The sequence below is a fragment of the Euphorbia lathyris genome, chromosome 5, assembly GCF_963576675.1.
Source record: "Euphorbia lathyris chromosome 5, ddEupLath1.1, whole genome shotgun sequence".
Taxonomy (NCBI): Eukaryota; Viridiplantae; Streptophyta; class Magnoliopsida; order Malpighiales; family Euphorbiaceae; genus Euphorbia; species Euphorbia lathyris.
In genome coordinates, this window is record NC_088914.1 from 58,288,971 (window position 1) to 58,313,218 (window position 24,248).

Consider the following 24,248-nt stretch of genomic DNA (forward strand, 5'->3'; position numbering starts at 1 on the left):
CTAGTTTGAGCTGAAACATTAGCATAAACTTTATCCAAACGAACAAAGGTACTGTTGCGCTTCTGATAGCGCGGCGCCTAGTGGTAGAGTTTTCACGACGAAATGTATATATTGTGAGTGAGGGATTCTAAATCTATGGATGTGATCTTTATAAATTACTCTTAACTCTACTAGACGCTACGACTACTTAGGGACAAGTGTACCCCGTCGTATCAAGTAATAATCCGGTTAAGACCGTGTATCGAATCCACGGGATTTATAATTACAAGTATTAGACGACTCGGTTTCGTATGTTATTTAAGAGACGATTACTTTTGGGTAAAGTAAGACACAACTACACACTATTCCTAACTATTGGCGACACAGATTTATGTAGCTAAAACCCTATGACGTGGGATGAATTATGATAAGTTATAACCACGATAAATAACGACTCTAAATGTATACGGATAATAATTTACTCTTACAAAGATGACTAAGTGTAGTAGGACCGACCCGTGAAGCACTTAGACTACGTGATTCCTAGTCAAGGCGTGTCTAATGCGGGGGAATTAGAAACTAGGGCCCGTAAGTTCCGTGGCTTGTCAATTCCTACGGTTTCCGGTTTGTCACTTTCGGTAGGGCAACACCTATATAACTCCCTAAGGATAGCCCGAATGGCGTCGGAAATCGCGTTCTCCTACACAATAATCAATTATCAATATCAAAACAAGTAGCAAACACTAACACGTAAAGAGAAATAGAGATTATAAATCATGAAATTATAAATATGAAATGTATATAAATGGAATACAACCAAGCCTAGTACATAGGAAGAGTACAAGCTAATTAGCACGTAAAAGGGGAGAATCCGCCCTTGAAACTAGCTAACCGGACTCAAAGCCGTCTCCTAGGTCGTGGAGGTGGAACTCTCGAGCTTGGTGACGAATGGTGGAGCGGAACTTCGATGGAATGCCGAAACAACCGAACAAGCTCTCGAGGTGGAGAGTTTAGCTACAAAAATTGAATCTATACTACAACAAAAATCAAAACAAGTATAGTTTGCTCTCTAGTGTGTAATTATTTCTTGGTTTGGTATCAATGAAGTTCAAGAGCTTCCTATTTATAGACATCAAGCAAGGGCAATGTTGTAATTTCACAAAGTACAAGTATGGAGCAACATTATTTGGTGCAGAAATCCCATGATACGCCCCGCGTAAGGTGGTCTACGCCCCGCGTAAATGCCCATTCCGTCAGAAATCTCCTGCATGTGGACCAATTCTGTGTCTTGTTGTCTCAAGCACGCCCCGCGTAGCTAAGGTACGCCCCGCGTGTTTGAGCCTCTGGAGTTTTATTGCTTGAATTGGAACTTTTACGCCGTGCGTAGCTGAAGTACGCCCCGCGTACAAGAGTCTCTGAGTTATTATTATTGAGGAATTGCCTGGTACGCCTCGTGTGTATGGTTATACGCCCCGCGTACGAAGAGTTGACTCAGGGAGACAATGCAGTCTGACTTTCAGGATTAGGCCAATCATTTCTGACATGTGTCATACGCCCTGCGTAGGGTGGCATACGCCCCGCGTATGCTGAGTCAATTCCACATGGCGCCTGCGGATAAGGCAATTATTGCTGACAACATGTTTCACGCCCCGCGTAAAGGATGATACGCCCCGCGTATTTGAGTAGATTTTTGCCTCTAGCTTGTACCTGAAATACAAATCTTGCGAGCCGAGTTAGCTTGACGTTTTTATTTCCTAAACTAATCAAAAGCACGGAAAATCAACTGAAAGTACGAGTTTTATTTTTATTTCTTTATTTTATCAAAACACTTTGTTTTTGTAATTAAACTTATTTATTTTATCCAAAATCAACCCGTAAATCACGCTAAAAGATAGGGGTAAAATACCCCTATCAGCTTCCAAGTGAACTTATGACCAGCGGCACCCAGATCAGAAAGCCCACATAAATCCATACTATTCTTATGATTGAGGCAACGATTAACATAGTGATACGCACCCCCTCTCTGATCACTCATAAGGGCAATATCATTAAAGTCACCAGCCACAAACCAAGCTTCAGTCATACTAACACTCATAGAGTAAAGAACCTCCCAAAGCCATTTCCGATTAGCCAGGACAGGATCAGCATACACCAGGGTAATAAAGAAAGGTTTATTACCAGAAAAGCTCACTTTACTATGAATAAACTGTTTATCCATACTAACACTATCGAAATGAACTCGATCTGGCTTCTAGAAAAGCCAAATCCCACCAGCCCGGCCAGTAGCCTCCGATCTAACACAATTCCAGTTCCTAAACTTTTTAACCACCTCATCTGCTTTAACTCCACTAATCTTAGTTTTCATTAAAACAAAACAAGAAGGATTAAATTGTTTAATTAAATCTTTAACATGGATACGGGTAGCCTTGCTAGCCGCTCCTCTAACATTCCAAACCAACAAATCCATAGAAGGGAGGATAAACTGACCGCACCCACAACCCTAAACCAGGTATTTATTAAGGGCTCCTGAGAGCCTCGCCGAGGTACCAGCAGGTCCCCTCTTATCCGACAGAACCATAGAATTATGGACACTTTTTTGCTTACCCTTAGGCTTTTTCAAACTAGTTTTATTAACACCCATAGCCTTCCCAATACTAGGTTCACCACAGTAATTAGGAATACTAACCTCATTTAACTTCTCCTTCCCTTGAGAAGCCTGAGCTTGGGAACTAAACTGGGCTTCACCTTTAGAAACAACAAGGGGATTAACAGTCTCAACCATATTATTTGATGGTTCAGCAGATTCTAAGCCTGGCATGCTTTGCTCAATGTGTTCGTCAGCCTGGTCAGATTCTTGGACCTCCTCAATAGTCAGAGCCCCAAATCTGGACCCTGAAGTGATGCCCAAAGCAACCCCAGAATCCACCCTAATTTTTGGGCTAGGCTTCTCCTTGACAACAGGATTAGCAATAGGATGGGTCAGAGTAGACTCGATATTAATGTCAGGGGGACGATTTTGTACAACAAATGGACGTGTCCTTCATCTAGCCGACCTCTTAGCCACCATCCAGGGGCCAAAATTCCCCCCATCTCCTTGGATCCCTTCAGCTCTTCCATTAACACCCTCAATTACCTCCTCTAACACCTTCTCCACCCTCATGAGTATGACCATACATACCACATTCAAAACAAATATTATGTAAACCTTCATACTTAATAAAGTATACCTTATTATGAACACAGAATTTTGACAAAAGAGGTTTGGCAAGATCAATATCAATACATACTCTTGCAAACTTACCTCTAATAGCCCCAATTGTAGTTTTATCCACATGGTGAACCTTCCCAACAAAACCACCTATCTTATTAAGAAAACGTTCACTATAATATTCGATAGGTAGGCCTGTACCCATGTCAAAATCCTGTTTACCGAGCAGTTATGAGGATTAAAATTAGGAACCCAAGGCCTTAAGGCCATAACATGATTAGAAATAATGTACGGACCCCCCATTGATCACAGCGTTATAATCCTCAACCCGAGTAAATTTAATGACATAGTAGTCATTTTCTAAATCAGTAATACTAACTTTTCCTTTCTTTGCCCACTGGGCTTGGATCCTCTGAGCGAAATAGTTAAAACTAATTCTTTTCCCAAGCACCGTTACTATTAATGAAATCCTCCACTTATCCCTAAGCGCCCGCTTATCAGCTGAGGAAAGCCGGATCACAAGACAAAGCAGATCATCTTGATCACCATCCTCTTCGTCTGACTCAGAATAAACTTCTTCTGAGTCCCCCTCCATCAAAACTTCATCCATACAAGGCTCCTCCTCGACCACACCCATCACCGTATCTTTCCATGAAGTTTTCCCTATTCCAAGATTAGAATTGAATTTATTTGCCAACTCTCCAATAGGTTTGAGAGATCCATTCACACCAACCCAAGATTTGGAGGAAACCGCGTTCCCCTGAGCCTGACCACCACTAACATCTCCTAACCTACCCGAATCCCCTTCACCCGCCTGGATCCGACCCACGACCGACTTCCCCACCGCGGCAGCCTCAGCCCGTGCCAAATCAGCCCTACCCGCAAAATCCCCACCCTCCTGGATCTCACCGGCGCCCAAACCCATCCCCACACCCTCATAAGCCTCTGTCGCGCCTCCCGCCTGCGGCGGCCCCTTGCCTCCCTCATACCTCGATAGCCCCGCCCCCATCGCACGCCCCTCCTCCCCTTGCCACATCGATCGGTTGCCCAGCGCCCCCCTACCCGCCAGCGTACCACCACGCCCCACGGCCTCCGATCTCCCTCCTCCCCTATCGCCTTCCCCCTCCGAGCCGCACACCCCTTCCACGCCGAAACCCCCATCCTGTTCCGCCCTAGCCGCCGCATCCCCCTCACCACAAACCGTCGCCCCCCTTTTCCTAGATCTATCTCTCACCCTCTTCACCATGAAACCCTAACAGAGAGAAAAAAGGAAAATCCGATTCTTTAACTCTCTTCTTATACTATTACTATTTATATTTTGAATATAGTTATTAAATATTTAATAGTTATATTGTAAAAATAAATAGTAATATGTAATTGTTTGGTTCATCTGTTGTAACGGTTGTAATTAGATGTTTGTTGTTGTTGTTAGTTGTTTAATTATTAGGTGATTAATTATTAGTATTTAATAAAATTGTGATGATTGTTGTTGTTAGTATAAAATATCTAATATGGACATATTTTAAATTAGTCAATAAATAAATTATAAAAAAAGGTAAATTTCAAAAATAACTCATGTGGTTTCGCCGATTTACAAATTGGTGCAATAGTTTTTTTTGTTGCAAAAAGAGGGTTGAGATCCTCGTCGTTAGCAAAATTAGGGATTTTTAGGTTGAACTTCTCAGTTTTAACTGTTGATGAACTTTTGAGGTCACTTACGTATTTTTATTAAGAGATAGAAAATGCACGTTTAGAGAGAGAAAACTCCAAAAAATTATAATTTTTGAAAAATCGAAAACGTAATTTCACGGTAAATGTAGTATTAAATAAATTTAATTATTGGAATTTTCTAATTTAAGGCCATCAACGGTCAAAACTGACAATGTCATTGTCAATCTAAAAGCTCTTAGTTTTGCTAACAAAGAGGACCTTAGTCCTCTCATAGCAAAAAAAAAAAAAAAAAAAACTTAAGCACTCATTTCTAAATAGGTGAAATCATATGTTATATTAGAAATTTACCCAATAAAAAAATACAGGCCAAATTAAAAATAATTTAAATAACTAAATAATAATTAAAATAATAATTTTATTAAAGAAAAAGTACAAAAACAAACCATATAGTTTAATCATTTTCAAATAAAATCCACGTGGTTTAAAAATTGACAAACGGTATCCTAAGATTCAGATGTTAGCGAAAACTGTCAACATGGTTACAAAATGTTGATGTGAAAAATTTACTCAAAAAATCGCAGGGGCATTTTTGTCATTTTATTAATTGTTTGAAAAAATCATTTTTATTTTTTCTCCTTTCCAATCACAAATTTACACATCATGCCTCATCATCTCTCTCTTCACTCAATCCTCCCACACCTCCTCACATCTCTTTAAATAAGTAACATGTAACGCCCGGAAAAAAAAAGATCAATATTATATTCATGCATTTAAATTTTTGAAATTGAGATTTTAAATTAATTAATTAAGGTTTATTATTTTAATAAAACCAAATATTAATATTATATAATTATATTTGAAAATAATATTCTTATATGTTAAATCTATATATAATATAAAACAGTAACGATGGAGCTAAGGTGTCACTTCCTCATTTTTTACTGATAAAAAATATAATATATTAACTTTAGTTATATTATTATATTTATTTATAAAAAGATTATTTTATTCGTACTATATCTAAGAGTTCTACAGAATTTAAATTATAATTATTAATTTATATTTTTATTAATATTTATATATTAAGATGAATCCGTGCATCGCACGGGTTAAAAACTAGTAATGGTAAATAATTAATATTAAGAGGAATTTAAGTACGTTTTTGTACTATTTTATTTGAACAAGTTTATAGTGCTTAACAAAATATATATTTATCATTATTAGAATAATTAAAAAAAACAAAACAAAATGTTTCATTTAGGGTACAACTCTAATCCCTATATATATAATATATATGAAAGCTTATTTTTTTTTTTGGGGCAGGGAGGCCGCAAACCCCAATTTGATATTGTGAAGGAAAAAAAGAACTTAGATATTGCACATGTACGGTTTGAAGATGGGTCATCGTCGCTTCGTAATTTAGTGTTCTTCTCGGAATAGAGGTAAGTGGTTAATTATATGTCTAGTTATATTTGTTTGGATGTTTTTTGTACTTGATTGTTAAATTGGTAGTTGATGTGGTTCGTTGATTGAGGTGTTAAGTTTGTGAATGTGAACCAATCGATGACGTCTGTGCCTTTTTGTTATCGATGATAATATTGATGATGGTTGAAACTATATGACTGTTGTTACTTTCTTAATGAATGTGCCTAGTGGCCTGCATTATTAGGGTGATATTAAATATCATGAAATAATTATTATTGAGGAAAACGAATGTTGGATGTGTTTGATAAAGAAAGAAATTGAGGATAATTAATAGCTTGTCTTGATGAAATATACTCAATGGTTTATTCGCGTACGTGTTGATGGTATATATGGTTGAGTTGAGATATGATTTGCTAGGCACTTGTCCTTGAGGCCAGTGTCGGAGTATCTCGGGATGCAGGGGATACTTTGTGCTATTTTTGCTACGCACCGGGGTGGTGCGGGGATACTTGGCGGAGAGCGGTATCCTGTGTTGTTGATTATGATGAGATTGTGATTGAGATTATGATATTTTGAATTGACTGATGAACCGTTGGGTATATCTCTTCTTGACAAGCAGGGCCCTTAAACAAATGTTAATAAATAAATAATAAAAGTCGTGTTTTGATATTTGGTCACCTGTTAATTATTAAATGTATGTTGATGGAATTGTATGCATGTGTGGTTGTACTGTGTATATAGTTAGCTATCTTACTGAGCCCCCAAGCTCACCCCACTCTCCACCAGTTTTCTTTTCAGACTAAAGGTGATAATTGACTAGAGGCAACTGTCAGAATGATTAGTATGTTAAACTACGTTACAGTCTATAGTTAAAAGTCTAGACTTATTGTAAGTTTTAAGGTGTAAAGCTTTGATCAATTAATAAATCGGTGTGTTTAAAACAACTGCTTGTTTTAATGATGTTTTAATTGTTATTATAGCTAAATGTTAATTAAATAAAACGGTTTTTGATACGGGTGTTACAGAACAAGCATCGTAGATCTGATCCCAATTTATGTTATCCATTTATAGAATTCTTACCCAGATCCAATTTTTTTTCTTTATTAACAACCCACTGAAAATCAAAGAAAATGAAACTCTATTAAATTACAACCTTTCTATTCTTCATCTCTAAAGGCAAACTTTCTCTCTGAATAATCCAACTCATAAATCACATCACACCATACCTGAGACCGTGTTTGTGATACCCAAAATTCTAAAGTTTGATTGCAGAAAATGTTGATGTTAATCCAACCCATTGATCAAATTCTTCATAAATCAATAAACCTATTTTCCCACCAAGATTTTGAATGTAGGAAATGTTGGTGCTAGATTTTGGTGTAGAGTTTCAAAAACTCCAACCATTCTTTAAATCAAAGGGCATCATTCATAAAATTGCATGTCCACACACATGTCCAAAATGGAATTGCAGGAAGAAAAATCTGACACATTGAGGAATGAGACAAATGTAAAATATAATAAACACTCTTATTTATCATAGTGATATTACAATGTATTTATACTAATAATTACAATATCTAATTACTATTCTACCCTTTGTTTATATACATTAATACCCCCCTCCTCAAACTGGAGGTTGTGATGAAACAAGACCCAATTTAGGAAGAAAACAATGAAGTACCGCCCCGGATAAGGGTTTGGTAAGAAGATTTGCTAGTTGAAGTTTGGTAGAAATATGAGGTGTGGATAAAAATCCGGAAATGATATGATCATGAACAGTATGACAGTCGATGTCCAAGTGTTTAGTGTGTTCATGAAAAACTGGATTAGAAGCAATGTGAATAGCAGCTTGACTGTCACAATGTAAAGGGATGGGGTAATGGAAGTGTGATTTGAAAAGCATGAAAAATAAATAGAAGATCCATTTTAGCTCACAGCTGATGGTCGCCATACTTTGATATTCGGTTTCAGTGGTTTACTTGCTTTTTTGCTTTCCAAGGTATAAGAGCATTTCTGAGGAAAAAAATACAATAACCACCAATGGATCGATGTGTTTCTTTGCAACTGCCCCAATCCGCGTCACAATAAGTAGTGAGGTGTAAATCATTAGTAGCACCATAAAATAAACTATAATGAAGAGTGCCTTTGAGATATCATAGAAGATAAAATAAGGTCTCAAGATGATGAGAATAAGGTTGTTGCATAAATTGGCTAAGTTATTGAACAGCAAAACCAATATCGGGGCAGGTGAAATTTAAATAAAGTAGGCGTCCAATAAGCATTCTATACTGATCCGGAGCGGGAATGGGAGTTCCAAGGGACATGTCCAAATAATGCAAGATTGCATGGGGACAAGGTGATGAATGGCGGAAGCTAACCCCGTATCAGAAAGTAGATCAGAAATGTATTTTTGTTGGGAAAGAAAAATTTCTGTTTTATTTCGAGCAAGTTCAATGCCCAAGAAGTATTTAGTAGGACCTAGATCCTTAATAATGAAAAGAGAATATACCATTCTCGGAATTACCGGTGATGAGTATATCATCAACGTAAACAATAAGGATGATAAAAATGTCAGTTTTGGTATAAGTAAATAAGCAATCACAAGATGCTTGAGTAAAACCGAATGCATGAATTTGAGATGTGAATTCTTTATTCCATTATCGACTCGCTTGTTTAAGACCGTAGAGAGACTTACGAAGTTTACAAACCTGGACAGGTTTAGCCTTTTGATAACCCTCCAGAGGGTGAAGATAAATGTCCTCATCCATGAAACAGTGAAGATAAGCATTATTTATGTCAATTTGGAGGATGGGCCAAGCTTTGGCGGCTACGACCTTAGCAACCGGAGAAAAACTCTCAAAATAATCGATACTTTGAATTTGATTATAGCCATGAGCCACTAAACGGGCTTTGTATCGGTCAACTGAACCGTCAAGTTTATGTTTAATACGAAAAATCCATTGAGTAGAAATGGCCTTCTTTCCATAGGGTAAAGAAGTAATATCCCGAGTATTATTTTCTTCTAAAGCTTTTAATTCTACATCCATGGCTTAGAGCCATTGAGGGGAAAAAGCGGCCTATTTGTAATTGGTAGGTTCAATGCATGTATTAATAGTAGAAATAAAAGCGGAATGTGAAGGGCTGAATGAGGGTAAAATAGGAATATGAGAAGAAGAGACATGACAAGAAGAAGTAGGAGAATGTATAGAGAAGTCTTGAAGCCAAGATGGAGTCTTGATGGGTCTTCCAAAATGAGAATTACATTGAGGAGGTAGAAGCATATTTGGAATAGAAGTAGGAAGAATAGAAATAATGGGTGTAGTAGAAAGAGGATTTGTAGGGACTGAAATTTGATCAGTTAAAGTGATAAATTGTAAAATAGGGGTAATGGAAGTGTCTGTTTGAATAGGTAAGAGGGAATTCCTAAGAGTTTAGGTGGTATGAGATGTGCTGGAATTAGGCGAATGAGGAGATGGATTAGATTGATTATGGTTAAGTGGGGTAGAAGTAGAGGCATCAAGAGAAAGAAGAGGTGATGAGTTAGTTGGCATATGGACTGTTGGGGAAGAATGAACAGTAGGTGTGGTGGTATGGAGTATATTTGGTATGGGAAAGATGGAAGCGATTGGAAAATCCGTAGATTTAGAATTGGAAGCATAAGAAGCATATGGAAAATGGTTTTCATTAAACACCACATCACGATAAAGTATGATATTATGTGTGTTAAGATTGTAAATTTTATATGCTTTATGGTCAGAAGCATAACCAACAAAAATAACGGGAAACGCCCGAGGATCCAATTTATCACGGGAAGGTTAAAGATTGAAAAAAAAACAGTGGCAACCAAAAACTGTAAGAAATAAGTAATTGGGAGATTTGCTATGTAATTTTTCATAAGGTGATTTCCAATCTAATAAAGCAGTTGGAAGCATATTAATGATATATGTTGCGGTTAGGAGTGCTTCGCCCCAAAAATAACTAGGAAGCGACGCATGAAATAGTAATGCATGCGTGATTTCTAGCAAATGTTTATGTCTATATTCAACAATTCTATTTTGTTGGAGTGTATAGATGAATGATTTTTGATGAAAAATGCCCCTATTTTGGAAAAAAAAAACTTAGCAAGTGTGATTAAGAAATTCAGTGCCATGATCAGTTCGAATTTGTTTAATTTTTGTGTTAAATTGATTTTCAATTACTAAAACGAATGATTCAATGGCAGAAAAATCTTGGGTTTTATCACATATAAGTATGGTCCAAGTAGCACGTGTATAGTTATCCACAATGGATAAAAAAATATTTAGCTCCCGTAAGAGTAGCAAGTTTATAAGGTCCCCAAAGGTCCATATGTAGCAATTGAAAAGGCAAAGTAGTAGATATATCATTGCGAGAAAATGAAAGACAATGTTGTTTAGCCATGGGACAAACATTACATCGTATAGTGCTGGAAACAGAAGAAATAACAGAAATGTGTGCTAATTTTGATGCCGAAGCATGACCTAAGCGATGATGCCATAGAAATATAGAATCATTGTTAATAACAGCATTATAGTAAGTGGTAATGTCGAGGAAAAAGATGGAACAATGTACTCTTTATTACAAAAATAGCTAGTTGTTATGGTAGGATCAAAAGATTGGGATGTAACGTAATATAGGCCTCCTTGAAAAAAGCCAACGGAAATAACAATATCAGAATGATGGGCCTGAAATAAGCAAAAATTGGGGGAAAATGAAGAACAATATTAGAATCATATGTTAGGCGTCCAACAGACAACAATTTGTGAGTAAAAGTAGGTATGTGTATGAATTCAGGACGAATGGTAATAGAACCAATATGTGTAATTTTATTTTTAGATCCATCTGGTAAATGAACCCAATTATTTGCATTAATAGAGTTAATATGAGTAAAAAGACTAAGCTTATTACTCATATGAGATGTAGCACCAGTATCAATTATCCAAACGGATGATGAAGTAGTGTTAGAAGAGTATGTAGAGTAAACACTAGGAGAGTTAAGATGTGAGTTAGAAGATGTACCTGCAAAGCCATAAAAATTTTCCAAAAGCATGTGAGAAGTGGATTGCCGGTCATCTCCGAATTGTATGGAACTATTGTTCTTCATCACTCGTTGAACTTCAGATTGCACCATTTGGGCAAAGCCATGAGGCATGGGAAAGTTGGAAGCACCATTTTCTTTGTTCTAAAAATTAGACCCTTTAAGAGGTATATCAACCGAAGCACAATGAGCACGAGGTTTAGGATTCTTCTTCTTCTTCTTTTTTAATTCCTGAAACCACTCAGGATACCCATGTAATTTAAAACAAGATTCATTTTCATGCCCAAATTTATTACAATGGGTACAAAACCGATCTGCTTTGTTACTAGAATCCTATTTCTGATCATGAGTATCAGGAGAAGTAGTTGGAATAGATGGATTAGAGGCAAGAGCTGCAATCTTCAATGAGGCATGTTCAGAAGTTACCTCTTTTGTTTTTCCATGTAACATGGAGTATGCTTTATGCAAATTTGGTAAAGGATCCATAAACAACATTTGATGCTTGATATGAGAATATTCAGAATGTAAGCCCATAAGGAATTGCAAAAGCTTGTCAATATTGTGAGATTTATGTGCCTTTTGTGTAGCAAAGCAAGTACACATACGTGAGGCTTCATAAGAACATACAAATACATAGCATAAGTAAGCTAACTCATCCTAGAGTCTTTTGAGCTTAGTGAAATAGAGGGCGATTGACAAAGTGCCCTGGTGGAAGTCATTAATCTCACGTTTTAACTGGTTAATAAGAGGACCATTGGAGCCTCCAAACCTCTGTTCTAGTTTTTTCCACAATGCTCTAGCAGAAAAAGAAAAGACAAAAGCATCCGCTAGTTCCTTAGTAATGGAATTCAGAATTCAAGACATAACCATACAATCAGCCCTCTGCCACTGATCATAATCAGGTGAAGTTTTGGCAGGGGTAAATTCATCACATAACACAAATTTCAGTTTTTCCTTAGTGGATAGAGCTAACAACATAACTCTTCTTCAGGTAACATAGTTATTTCCATTTAAAGGCATGGCAACAAGAACAGTACCATGGTTATCAGTTGTAGTAAGCTGAAGAGATAAGGTATAATCATCTTGAACATACGAAGAACGATGTTTATGAGTATTAATGGTGCGAAAACGCTCAGTATTCATGTTATGGATTGGTGTAGGAGACGGAAAATGGTCATGTGAATTAGAACGTTGTGCCTGGGAATATGATGGAGACGCCGATGATGTGCCGAATGGTGGAGTTAGATGAGGCATTTTGGATTTGGAATCAAGCACTTGTGGTTGACCAAATGTGACATGTCGTTTTGATTTCGTATTAATAGGAGCAGTAGAGACTAACTCTGGTAGAAATAACTCTGGTGGATTCACCGGTGATTCAGCAAGCATGGATGGAGGTGGAAAAGAGTCAGATGAAAGAGAATCAACTTCAAAATCAATGAATCATGGTTTAGCCATTTCAGTCAGACCAGTAATAAGAGATGATCGACCAATAGATGAAGAACACCGAGTAAAAATCCTAGTGAAGAACCAGGACAGCCGAATCAAAACTTCAGATAGAATATCCAACACCGATGAAGAAATGATAGGAGAAAGAAACACACAGATGAAAAACACGGATGAAAATCGTAGAAGATAAAACACACAACAGATGAAAAAAACGCAGTAGATGAAGAACCATGAAACATTCCGCAAATGAAGATGCAACAGTAGAAAAAAAATAGATGAAGAATGCAACATATGAAAAAATTCAGAGACAAAATCGTAAAAAACCAGAGAGTAGATGAGAGAAAACCATATGTGCATTTTGAAGAGAGAAGTCCGAATAGAAGATGAAAGGTTGAATTCTCAAGGAAGAAGAATATATGGAGCCTTCGAAAATCAGCGAACCTTGGGATGGAGCGAAAAGTAATAAAGTTGAGCAGGAAAAGAGGATTTCATTCTCGAAACCACGCACAAGATATAGTGGCTCTTCCCAAAATACGATACACAGAGCATGATTTAGGGAAAAGTAGCTGCCATCGTATTCTATTCAATTTAAAGATAGAAATGTAAAATTACAGAATAAGTCCAATAGAGATAATAAATTTTTAGTAGAGTTGAGAGTGTAAAATAATTTGCTCTGATACCATGAGAAATGAGACAAATGTAAAATATAATAAACACTCTTACACATAGTTGACACAACACTCACCTTACTTGCCAATGTCTTTTTACCTTTTAAGTTTTGGAATTATGCAATACTACACATCATAAGATTAATTAATATTCTTCCAACACCAACCTTACGAAATGAGTCTCCATCTTTTCATCTTTTTTTGGTTCATCCCAATTATTCAAAATTATGCACTTTTGGTTTTGCCATTTACCCATTCTTACCACCTTATAGTAAACACAAATTTGATTATCTCTAAAAAATGTGCATTTATCTCGGCCCTTCAAATAATCATTCTTGTGATCTTTGTTTGGACTTTCAATCTGAACGGATTTACACATGTAAACACGTTGAATTTCGTGAGTTATTATTTCATGGTCAAGAAATCAATAAAAAATCATCCCAAGTTCCTGACCCTACGCCATCAACCATTACTCTCCCACTTGCAACTTACTCGCCGACACAATATGGATTCTCGCCTTTTGGTTCTACAATGGCTCCATCACCACTTGCTCGGGTAACGTCTTCCTCACAAACTATGTCTAACCATCTCAATTTACCTAATATTGTATGTTGTACTACTATTGGACCTATTTCAACTTCTGCTACATCAGCTCCTACTGTCCCTCATTCCGAATTCATTACATCAGTAACACATAATGAATTGAATGAGCCTGCTACTACTAAACTTTTTTTGCTCAGAAAATCCCACAGCCATATCCAATTCTGCAGCCCATGTCGACACTAATGGAATAGGAGCTACTACTGCAATTCTCGCCCTAACAACTACACCTGTATGTTCGGATACAGTAGCACCTGCTGCATCAACCGAGCCCACAGAACCTGATGCCTCAAGTTCTTCTGCAAACTATATTGCAGCACCTGCTGCACCGAGTTTCTCTCTGATCATCCCAGTAGAACCGGCTGCCCCATGTTCTTCCTCAACTTCTTTTGAGGCTCCTACTCTCCCGTGTGCTTCATCAACTTTGCCAGTATCGACTCTACTCTCTCCTGCTCACTCAATGTGTGTTGCCTTGGAGAACTGATCAATAAATGACATCAATAATGAATCAGCAATATTACAAACAACCAACACACTATCCATATCAGCACAACCACCTATTATAGCAGCCCCAAGCACACACAAAATGTGCCTTCGTCAATCACTCACCAATCTCTTGGCTGATTTGCTGCCCTCACAGACACTCACGAGGATGGATTAATTTATCCCACCTATTTCACGAAGGCAAATAAGATCTTAACCTGACGAAATACGATGAGCGAAGAAATCAAGGCTCTACTTGATAATGACACATGGGAACTTGTTCCTTGACCTGCAAACTGCAACATTGTCACCTGTCGATGGCTCTTTCGCACAAAACAACGGTCTGACAAAACAATTGAGCATTATAAAGCATGTGTGGTTGCTCGTGGCTTCACTCAGCAATCGGGTCTTGACTACAACGAGAATTTTCAGTCCAGTAGTGAAAGCAACAACTATCATAACCATTCTTGCACTTGCTGCTTCAAAAGGCTGGTTTATCAATCAACTTGATGTTTACAATGCCTTTTTACATGGAAACCTCACAGAAACCATCTTTATGGAACAACCACAGGGTTTCACTGATCCTAACAAATCATCATTTGTTTGTCGACTAAAGAAATCCTTATGTGGGTTAAAACAAACGCCTCAGTAATGGTTTTCACGCCTAAAAAGATTTCTGGTTACGATTGGCTTTGTCATATCTTTTGCAGATAACTCCTTGTTTGTCAAAACTCTCGGGCTTTATATGTTATTCATACTCTACTATGTGGATGATATTCTCATAACTAGCTCTGACCCTATGGAATTCAATCCACTATCTTACAAATTGAATCTGAACTTCCTATACGCAATCTCGGGCATGCATCATACTTTCTCGACATTGAAAGATGTTGTTTTCAAAAACGCATTCACATCTGTTAGGCCAGATATGTTATTGACATTCTTGAGCGGGTGCGGATCATCGGCAACAAACCATGTCTCACTCTAATGGCAACAACTCCACCTCTCTTTCGTGATTAAGGCACACCACTTCCCTCTGCATCCGAATATAAAAGTGTGGTCGGTGCCCTTCAGTATCTAACAATTACTCATCATGATCTATCCTTTTCAGTCAATAAGCTTTGCTAATTTTTTTTCATGGACCAACTATAGAACACTGGAAGGTTGTCAAACGACTGCTTCGTTACATTCAAGGGAATTCCTACACTGGGCATCTATTCTCTCAGTCCCTGATTGATCAAATTCATTGTTATACTCACAATAATTGGGGTGGATGTCTAGATGATCGCAGGTCCACTGGTTATTTCTGTATTTATCTCGGTCGCATTCTATTTTCCTGGCACACTAAGAAGCAACCAACCATTGCTTGATCCTCTGCAAAGAGCAAATATAAAGTAGTTGCAAATGCAACTGCCGAACTACTTTGGTTGCGATCCCTACTACACGAACTCGGGTACCCACTACAGTGTCATGTTACTCTTTGGTGTGACAATGTAGGCGCTATCTATCTCACTATTAATCTGGTGTCCCATGCTTGAACAAAACACGTTGAACTTGACTATTATTTCGTTCGTGGACAAGTCCAATCAAGCACCATTGAAACCCGCTTCATTTTGACTGATGATCAAGTAGCTCATATACTAACCAAGCCGCTTCTGACACCTCACTTTCAACGACTTTGTCAATGTCTCAATCTCTCTTCTCGGCATTAGCTTGAGTTGGGGTGTTAATAATATCTAATTATCTATCAACATAATTAATATTATTAAATTACCCATTCAAACTCCCTTTACCAAGTCAAATAACTAATCAGATTATTAGGGACTTCAAACTTCAAATTACATATTCTAGGTACTGTTACGAACTCTACATATATACTCATCACTACTGTATATCGATATATCAGATAATACAAATCAATATTCTTAAAACTCAATTCTTCATATTCTCAATTCTTTATATTCAACACTTTATTCTTGTTGATTAAGGTTCAGTCTGTTTAATTTTTAGATGGATAATTTATTAAATTTATATTTTGTTAAATTTGTAATATTTTTTGTTTTATATATTGATTCTAAATAGGTAAGGATACCCATGAATTAAATATGACGGATATGGGATGCAAAAAGTATATTCGTTAGAATAATGAGACGGTACAGATAATTAAAAAATAAACAGGTAAGAGTTTAAAATTGACACTATCCGCAGATATTTAGATGAATGGTTGGTAAGTAAAATAAAAAGTGTTTGTTTTTTACTTTTATTTTGAGAAATTGAGAGTTGTTTGGTTTAAAGTGGGGATGGATGAGTAGATGATGATTAAAGGTGAAACATAAATTGATTACATGGTTAAACTTCCAAGAATGAAAAGGCAATTTGCAGAAACAAAAAAGAAGGCATAAAATAAAACCCCTATTGTTCGTTCTACTACCACTCTACACTGTGCCCCACTGCCATGGTAGTTGATCTTTCATATTCGCAGACTACTGTTCTCTTCTGTCATAATAATAATATAATGGATGACAAGTAAACGTCCTACATATCTATAATACCCTACCCTCTACTTTTATTTAATGCCTTTTCCCTTTTTCCTTTAGCTTAGTTTTTCTCATTCTCACTTTTTCCTTTTTTCGGGAAATCACTTTTAATTTTACACTTCAATTTGCCTATTAACTTATTTTACAACACCATATTATCATCAGGGCCGATCCTGAAATTTTAGAGGTCCGGAAGCGAATTACCAAATGGGATCCTAATAAATAAGCGGAAATAAAAAAAATAAGTATTAAAGTAAATTGTATAAAAAAATATTATTTAAAAATTACACTTTTCTTGTTACATTTAATAAAATATCTAATAAAAACATTTTATATTTCTTTAAGTACCCAATTTCTCATACAAAATGATGTCTATGGGGATTTTTAGAAGTAAATTTCTTAAATTTAATAAATTATGAAATAGTTCTAATAGATTTTATGCTCTTTACGATACAAAGCATGATAACGGAAAAGTGAAAACCAAATTTGAAAATCACATTATTTAACGAGGTTTAGCACCTAAGTTCTTGAAATTGGAAGATTTTGATACGTTTTTCTGAAACTTCTTTTGAAGACCGAGTCAATCAGAATCTGATAGAGTTTCTCAAAAACAACAAAAAAGGCTATTAGTAATTGGAAGTTTCACAGTGAGGTGATTAGAAAACAAAATTGATTATATAGCTGATGAATTGAGAAGATGAACTGTGGATGTAGGATAATATTACTGTTTAATATTCTTTGGGATTGGAGTGTGATTAAAAAAGGGAGAAATAAATTATAAATTTTTGTTGGGATTGATAGGTGGGAAAGATAATTATAGAAATACTTTGAGATAAATTAAGGAATTGATGCCCAGAGTTTTTATTAGGAAATTTGAAAAGAATCCGAGATAAATTAGGAAATTTAGAAAGACTATTTAATAACCGATGCCAACGTTTTTTATTTGGTAAAACTAATTTGGAAAGAATCTAAAGTCAACGTTTTTAATCAACTATAAAAATTTGTTTGAATTTAATCAAGTATAATTTAATAGGTACTAATGCATTACTATAATTAGGGCATTTCTCATCCTTGGGCCTTGAGCAGACGCATCTCCTGCCCATGCTGATTATCATTACTTTCAATTGGTCCAAAAATATAAACTATTTACATGAACCAAATGACTCTCAAATAAATTTGTGAATTCAACTATAAATATGATAAAAACATCATTTTTTTTCCTTAAATGCGAATAATTATTTAAAAAGACTTACTACATCATCTCCTTCTAAACTTATTCAAAAAGTTGATTTTTTCTGAACTCTTAAGTGCCGCTTGGTTCACATAATAGAATAGAATAGTTATTCCTTAGAAATAGAATATGAGAGAATACAATAGCTATTCCTTAAAAATATTTATTTCTATTTTTTTTATTAGAACAATGAAATATATTCGAATAACTAGTTTATAACTCAAAAGATATCTTTACTTTCAAGTTTAATTTCTTGTTAAAATAGTAAAAACTTGATAAAGATAAAAAAAAACTATAAAAACGAAAAAAACTCATGAAATCACGAAAAATGTGAAAAACACGAAACGCGCGAAAAAAACGTGAAAACACGAAATACACGTGAAAAAATATAAAAACACAAAAACTTTAAAAATATGGAAACCATGAAAACGGGAAAACACACAAAAAAAAACGTGAAGAATTGTTAAAAACATGAAAACGTGAAAAACACAAAAGGTGAAAAAATGTAAAAAAATACAAAAAATACAAAAACGTTAAAGAAAATGTTAAAAACATGAAAATGTGAAAAACACGAAAACATTAAAAAAGCGAAAAAGACAAACTTGTGAAAAAAGAATTGTTAATAATTTCGAATGCAATACCAAAATCTCTTAATATCCAAAATCACAGACCACGTGTAACGAAAAAAGAATTGTTAATAATTTCGAATGCAATACCGACAAATTAGAACCAATTCATAGAGACTAAACCATTGCAATCTTGAACCACTATACCGAAAAAAGCTTCAAATGACTGAATCGAGAAAGTCGCGTCACAGTTGAGTTTATAAGAATAGGAAGTAGGAGGCAGCCAAATACATCTATTTGTAGCCAACCTAACCAAATCGGAACTCGAAATACCAGTTATCCCCAACGAATAAGCTGCTCCCCGGGTAAGACACGAACTAGCAGCACCAATCGTACACCATATAGTCTGCACTAAACATTGAAGAATGGATTTACCTTTACCTGACAAATCCCAAGAACTGCCACTATTATCATCCCTGAACCTGCCATTTCTGCCAGTACATGAATTCTCCACCGAACCAGAAAATCCAACCCGCCTACCCGCAATAGCAGATGCTACTATTCGAACAACATATTCCTCTCGACTGTAGAACCCAGATAATCCAGCCGTCACACCCAAAGAAACCCGCCCCTTGAACCTTCAACAAAACCAACTACATAATCCCAAACCGTAGCCACTGATTTAAGCTATTCGATTCGCTTTTTTTTCATGAATAATCTGATTCGTTTCAAACCAAATGAAATTAATCAGTAAAAAAAAAAGCAAGCTCAATCTTTGATTAAACTTTCAACACAATAGTAAACCATTCCAAACAATCAAAACATACAATTTTATATACAGGAAGTACAACAAATTTGTCTGTCTCCAGTAAGATCTCGTACCCGAGCATTCTTTTAAAAGGTGAATTAAAGTTTCAGAGTGAAAGCCATAGAAGCAGGATATTCCTTCCTCAAAAGATTATCATTACAACCTTCCCCAAAAGATTATCATTACAAGGCACAACATTCTTAGTAGCATTCCAAACTGTGTGAATGCATTTTGCTAGTGCTTTAACCTTCCAAAAGAGAATACCAGAAATGATGAGCACCCAAGGAATAAGATACTAATTAGAATTAACATGCAAGGAAACAAGAACAGCTTTTTACTCAGATTTCACCAAATATTCCTTAGTTTTAGAATGTGACCAAAACAGAGAATTAGAAATAATCCTTCTGCTTAGCGGAATCTTTAAATTAGTTGATGCTACGTCTGATGAAAAATACAAATTAATCAAATCCAATTTCTAACGAAAGAAGTCAAAATCAATTAAATATGAACTACTTTATGAGGGAGTTGGATTTAACGAATATAGATGGCGATTACATGGAACATCATGAATTCATATTGAATTCAATAAAATTAAAAGTTCTTTTCTCTTTAATAGCTTACATCAATAATAACTTGTCTAGCCTTTAAAAGACTGGGCTAGGACGAAATCCTACATTTGCTTCTATAACCCCAACCTTCATGAAATACTTATATTTGAACAACTAACTTTATTAAAATAAAAGGTTAACTATATAATTAAGCAAATTAAATTAAATTGAGTAACTTTTGTAAAACAAAACTTAAACTTGAGTGATCACGTGTGAAATTTATCCATTTGATGAGAGAGGAAACACGAAGTCAAAATAAATGTCATGAACGGTTTCGACCACGACCCTACAAACTTGACATTCTCTTCTTCTTCTTCTCTCTCTACTAGTAATGACTACTGATCACATGTTCAAAAGAATCCAAAGTTGAAATTTTGGATATGTCTTTGATGCCTCTCCTTTCCTTTTCACTTTTACCCCTTAAAGCTTCCTCGTCTATAAAGCTGACCCACTTCACTCCCAACTGCCCAGGGAATTTCTGAAGATATGGATACTGCTCGATCTAGAAGAAGTAGAGAAGAAAGCAGTCCCGACAGAGCCAAAGTTTGTATGCAACTGCAAATGCAAATTCCCCAACCAACCCCCAAACCCATAAAAAAGGTTCAAGTTGTTTATTATCTCTCTAGAAATGGCCATCTTGAACATCCTCATTATATGGAAGTTACCCATTTGCCCAATCATCGTCTTCGTTTGAGAGGTGAGATCATCACAATGTTTCTAAATTCTCATTTTCTATAATTAAATTTATGTTTTGTTTTTCTTATAATTTGTTTTTCTTTGCTTAAGATGTTATGGATAGGCTCACAGTTCTTAGAGGAAAAGGCATGCCTTCTCTATATTCATGGTCCTGCAAGAGGTATGATTCATATCTAGAATTAATTAATGAAGGAATTATCTTCTGCATTTGGTTAATTTGTTTGTGTTAATTTTGCAGGAGCTATAGAAATGGATATGTATGGAATGATTTGGGAGATAATGATGTAATTTATCCATCAGATGGAGCTGAGTACGTTCTCAAAGGCTCTGAAATAATAATTCAAGATGCTACTAGTAACAGACAAATAATTCAAGAACCGAGTCTCCATGCAAAAGGAAAGCAACTCATTCCGAGTCGACGTAAACACCTCCACGAAACTCAATCTTCCAAGTTCGAATTCGAAGAATACATCGAACAAGACGTCGAAGAAGAATCACAAGAAGAATACGAAGATGAAGAGAAAACAAGCTGCTACACATCCTCCACAACTCCCCACTCTCGTTGTTCAAGAGGAGTATCTACAGACGAGCTCGAAGACCAGACTCAGCCACTCAACAAACATCCGACAGCTGAGTCAATTCCACGTGACTCGTTCCTGTCACCCTCAATTAAGAACGAGCAGAAGAATGCAAACATAAACGTTACCTCGAAAAGATATGAAGATGGGGACCCAGTGGTTACCGAGTCAGGAACTACACGTAACTCGGTCCTACTCCAGCTAATTTCGTGTGGGAACCTAGCTGGGGCTAGACCTAAGAATAATGGACCTAGTTTAAAGAATGAAGCTCCGAAAAAGAGCGAGAGCAATCTACACAAAGGGGTTTTGTACAAAACGGCAATTAAGGTTGCTGAAGAGGATGTCATAATTCGATATATGTCTGAGAATCCTAGGTTTGGAAATTTACAAGCTGAAGATAAGGAGTATTTCAGTGGCAGCATTGTGGAATCCATGCGTGAGAACCGAGTTGCTGACGACTCTGTTGGCTTGAAGAGATCAAATTCCTACAATGAAGAAAGGTTAGTACATTCTGTTTTTTTTTTTTTTTTTTTTTTTTTTTTTTTTTTTATTGTTTTTGCAAAATCACATTTTCCATTTTTTAAGTTTGTTCTTTCTGCTGTCTCCGTCTCACTCAAATTTTTAACAACTTTCACATGTCAAAAATTGAATTGGAGACAAATATATTTCTTCCAATTTAAACTATAAAGTTATTTTTAACATAATTGTGCACCATAATGAAATTAAAAAAACAGATTTTTTTTTTTTTTTTTAACTTTAAGGATGTATCCATAATCTCTTAAATTTGTTTAATGTGATATGAGACATTATAATGACACGTGAATATTCCTGGATAAGATAGATTTGTACATGTTTATAAGGTAGGTTTGTGCAAGCTAAAAACATGGATCACTTTAATTAAGTTTAAAAGCTTAATAAATTATTTTAAATAAATTGAAGGGAAAAATATAAAAATAAATTTTATATTTTTTTTAATTTGCAAGTATAATCCTCGTAGTTTAAAAGTTTAGTGCGAGGTTTGTGCAGTTTTCAAAAATTGATTTTACATATTATCATTTTACAATCACAATTATTGTTTCCATAAAAAAATTGACTTATAAATTTTTAACTTCAAATTTCAGTTTAAAATTTTAATAATAATAGAAGTAATGTATAATATCCAATTAAAATTAGTTTGAGTAGTTAAAGATTTTAAATTGCTTAATTTAGGCATCGAGTTTGAAACCTAATGTATATAGAAAGCTTTAATTAGGAAACTCGACATTTTAATAACACAAATTTTGTAAAGTTTTGAAAAGGTAAGAAATAAAACTTCACACATCCATCCATTCCTTTATATAAGTCATTTTGGAACAACTAAATGACTTATATTTTGGAACATTTTTTTTCTAGAACGACTTATATAAGAAAATAGAGGTAGTAGTTAATTGATGTAACGTGAGTTGACTCAGTTCAGCGTAATAAAAAAATCACAGAATAAATATGATTTATTTTTTATTGATAAAAAGTTCAATAAATATGATTTATAAATATTTGTGTAATAAATTTCCCTTTTAAGTATTGACTTATGAAATGAGAAAGGAAAAAAAAAAAAAAAAGATATTTTGAAGAATGTAAAAGAAGTAAATTATTAAAAAAGAGGTAATGAGATAGAGTTATGATTGGGCAGGAACCAAAAGGAGGCAATGGAAGGAGGGAAGGAAGAAAAGAAAGAGAAGGGAGTGAGTGTAAGAGGGAAATGCATACCTCGCAAAGTGTTATCTTCTTCTGTTTGTAATTGAATTTATGAGTGGTAGACAGTAAGTAGTAATTATTAGTGGTTATTATTAGTAGCTTTTTTTTACTGTTATCACTTCTCATTATTAAAACTGATGGATATGGAACTGGTAAATCTTCTGTTTGTAATTTGGAATGCTTGTACCAGGATTTACTATGCATCTTTCTTTTAAAAGTAAAAAAAAAAAAGAAATCAATATGCACGTGACAAAGTTAATGCTTTTATCTTGCTGTGCTTTAATGATCTTAAATTGTGTTTAGTTCGACTTTGATGGAAAAATTATTACATGGTGATACGTCAACATAAGTTAATCCAAATTTCCGATCGAAACGAAATGTGACAACCACATGTCGGTTATTTTTATGAAAAAAACTAAATTTTTCATAAAAATAATCGATATGAGATAGCCAGATGGAGCATATGTGGATGTCACGTGTCATTTCAGTTAGAAATATGAGTTGTCTCATATTGACGTGTCACTTACATCATCATTCTGATGTTTTTTAATCACTGAAATTATCAGAGTGATCTAATTGAGACAAAATTCAAAGTTAAATGATTTTATTGAGACAAATTGAAGTTGAGTGACCATTTTGAGACAACCATATAAATGCAGTGATCAATGGTGCATTTAACCCCATTTATATGTAATACCAATTCAATATTAGTTATACTATTAAAAGGATTAATTACTTATAATTTGTACAATTTTTCGGTTCGAGACTCATCAAACACTGGATTTCTATAGCTTAAGCGATTTCAGACCCTTAACCACTAAAACTAGAGGTGGAAAAAAATTTACACGATATGAAATTGATATGCAATTTTAATGTTTGAGTTTACCTTAGTAGATAATGTGTCATTTTTTGGATTGACACGAAATTGACTTAGGTTGGATTAGAGTTGATATG

The 24,248-nt window shown here is 35.3% G+C and overlaps 1 protein-coding gene across 1 annotated transcript; it reads left to right on the forward strand.

Moving 5' to 3' along the window:
• The first annotated feature begins 20,630 nt into the window (after positions 1–20,630).
• Positions 20,631–23,551, forward strand: LOC136230397 (protein SOSEKI 2). Its single transcript, XM_066019464.1, has 4 exons — positions 20,631–20,983; positions 21,073–21,142; positions 21,221–22,060; positions 23,230–23,551. Exons 1-4 carry the CDS (start codon positions 20,773–20,775, stop codon positions 23,339–23,341), a joined length of 1,233 nt encoding a protein of 410 aa, XP_065875536.1. The 5' UTR covers positions 20,631–20,772; the 3' UTR covers positions 23,342–23,551.
• The last annotated feature ends 697 nt before the right edge of the window (positions 23,552–24,248 follow it).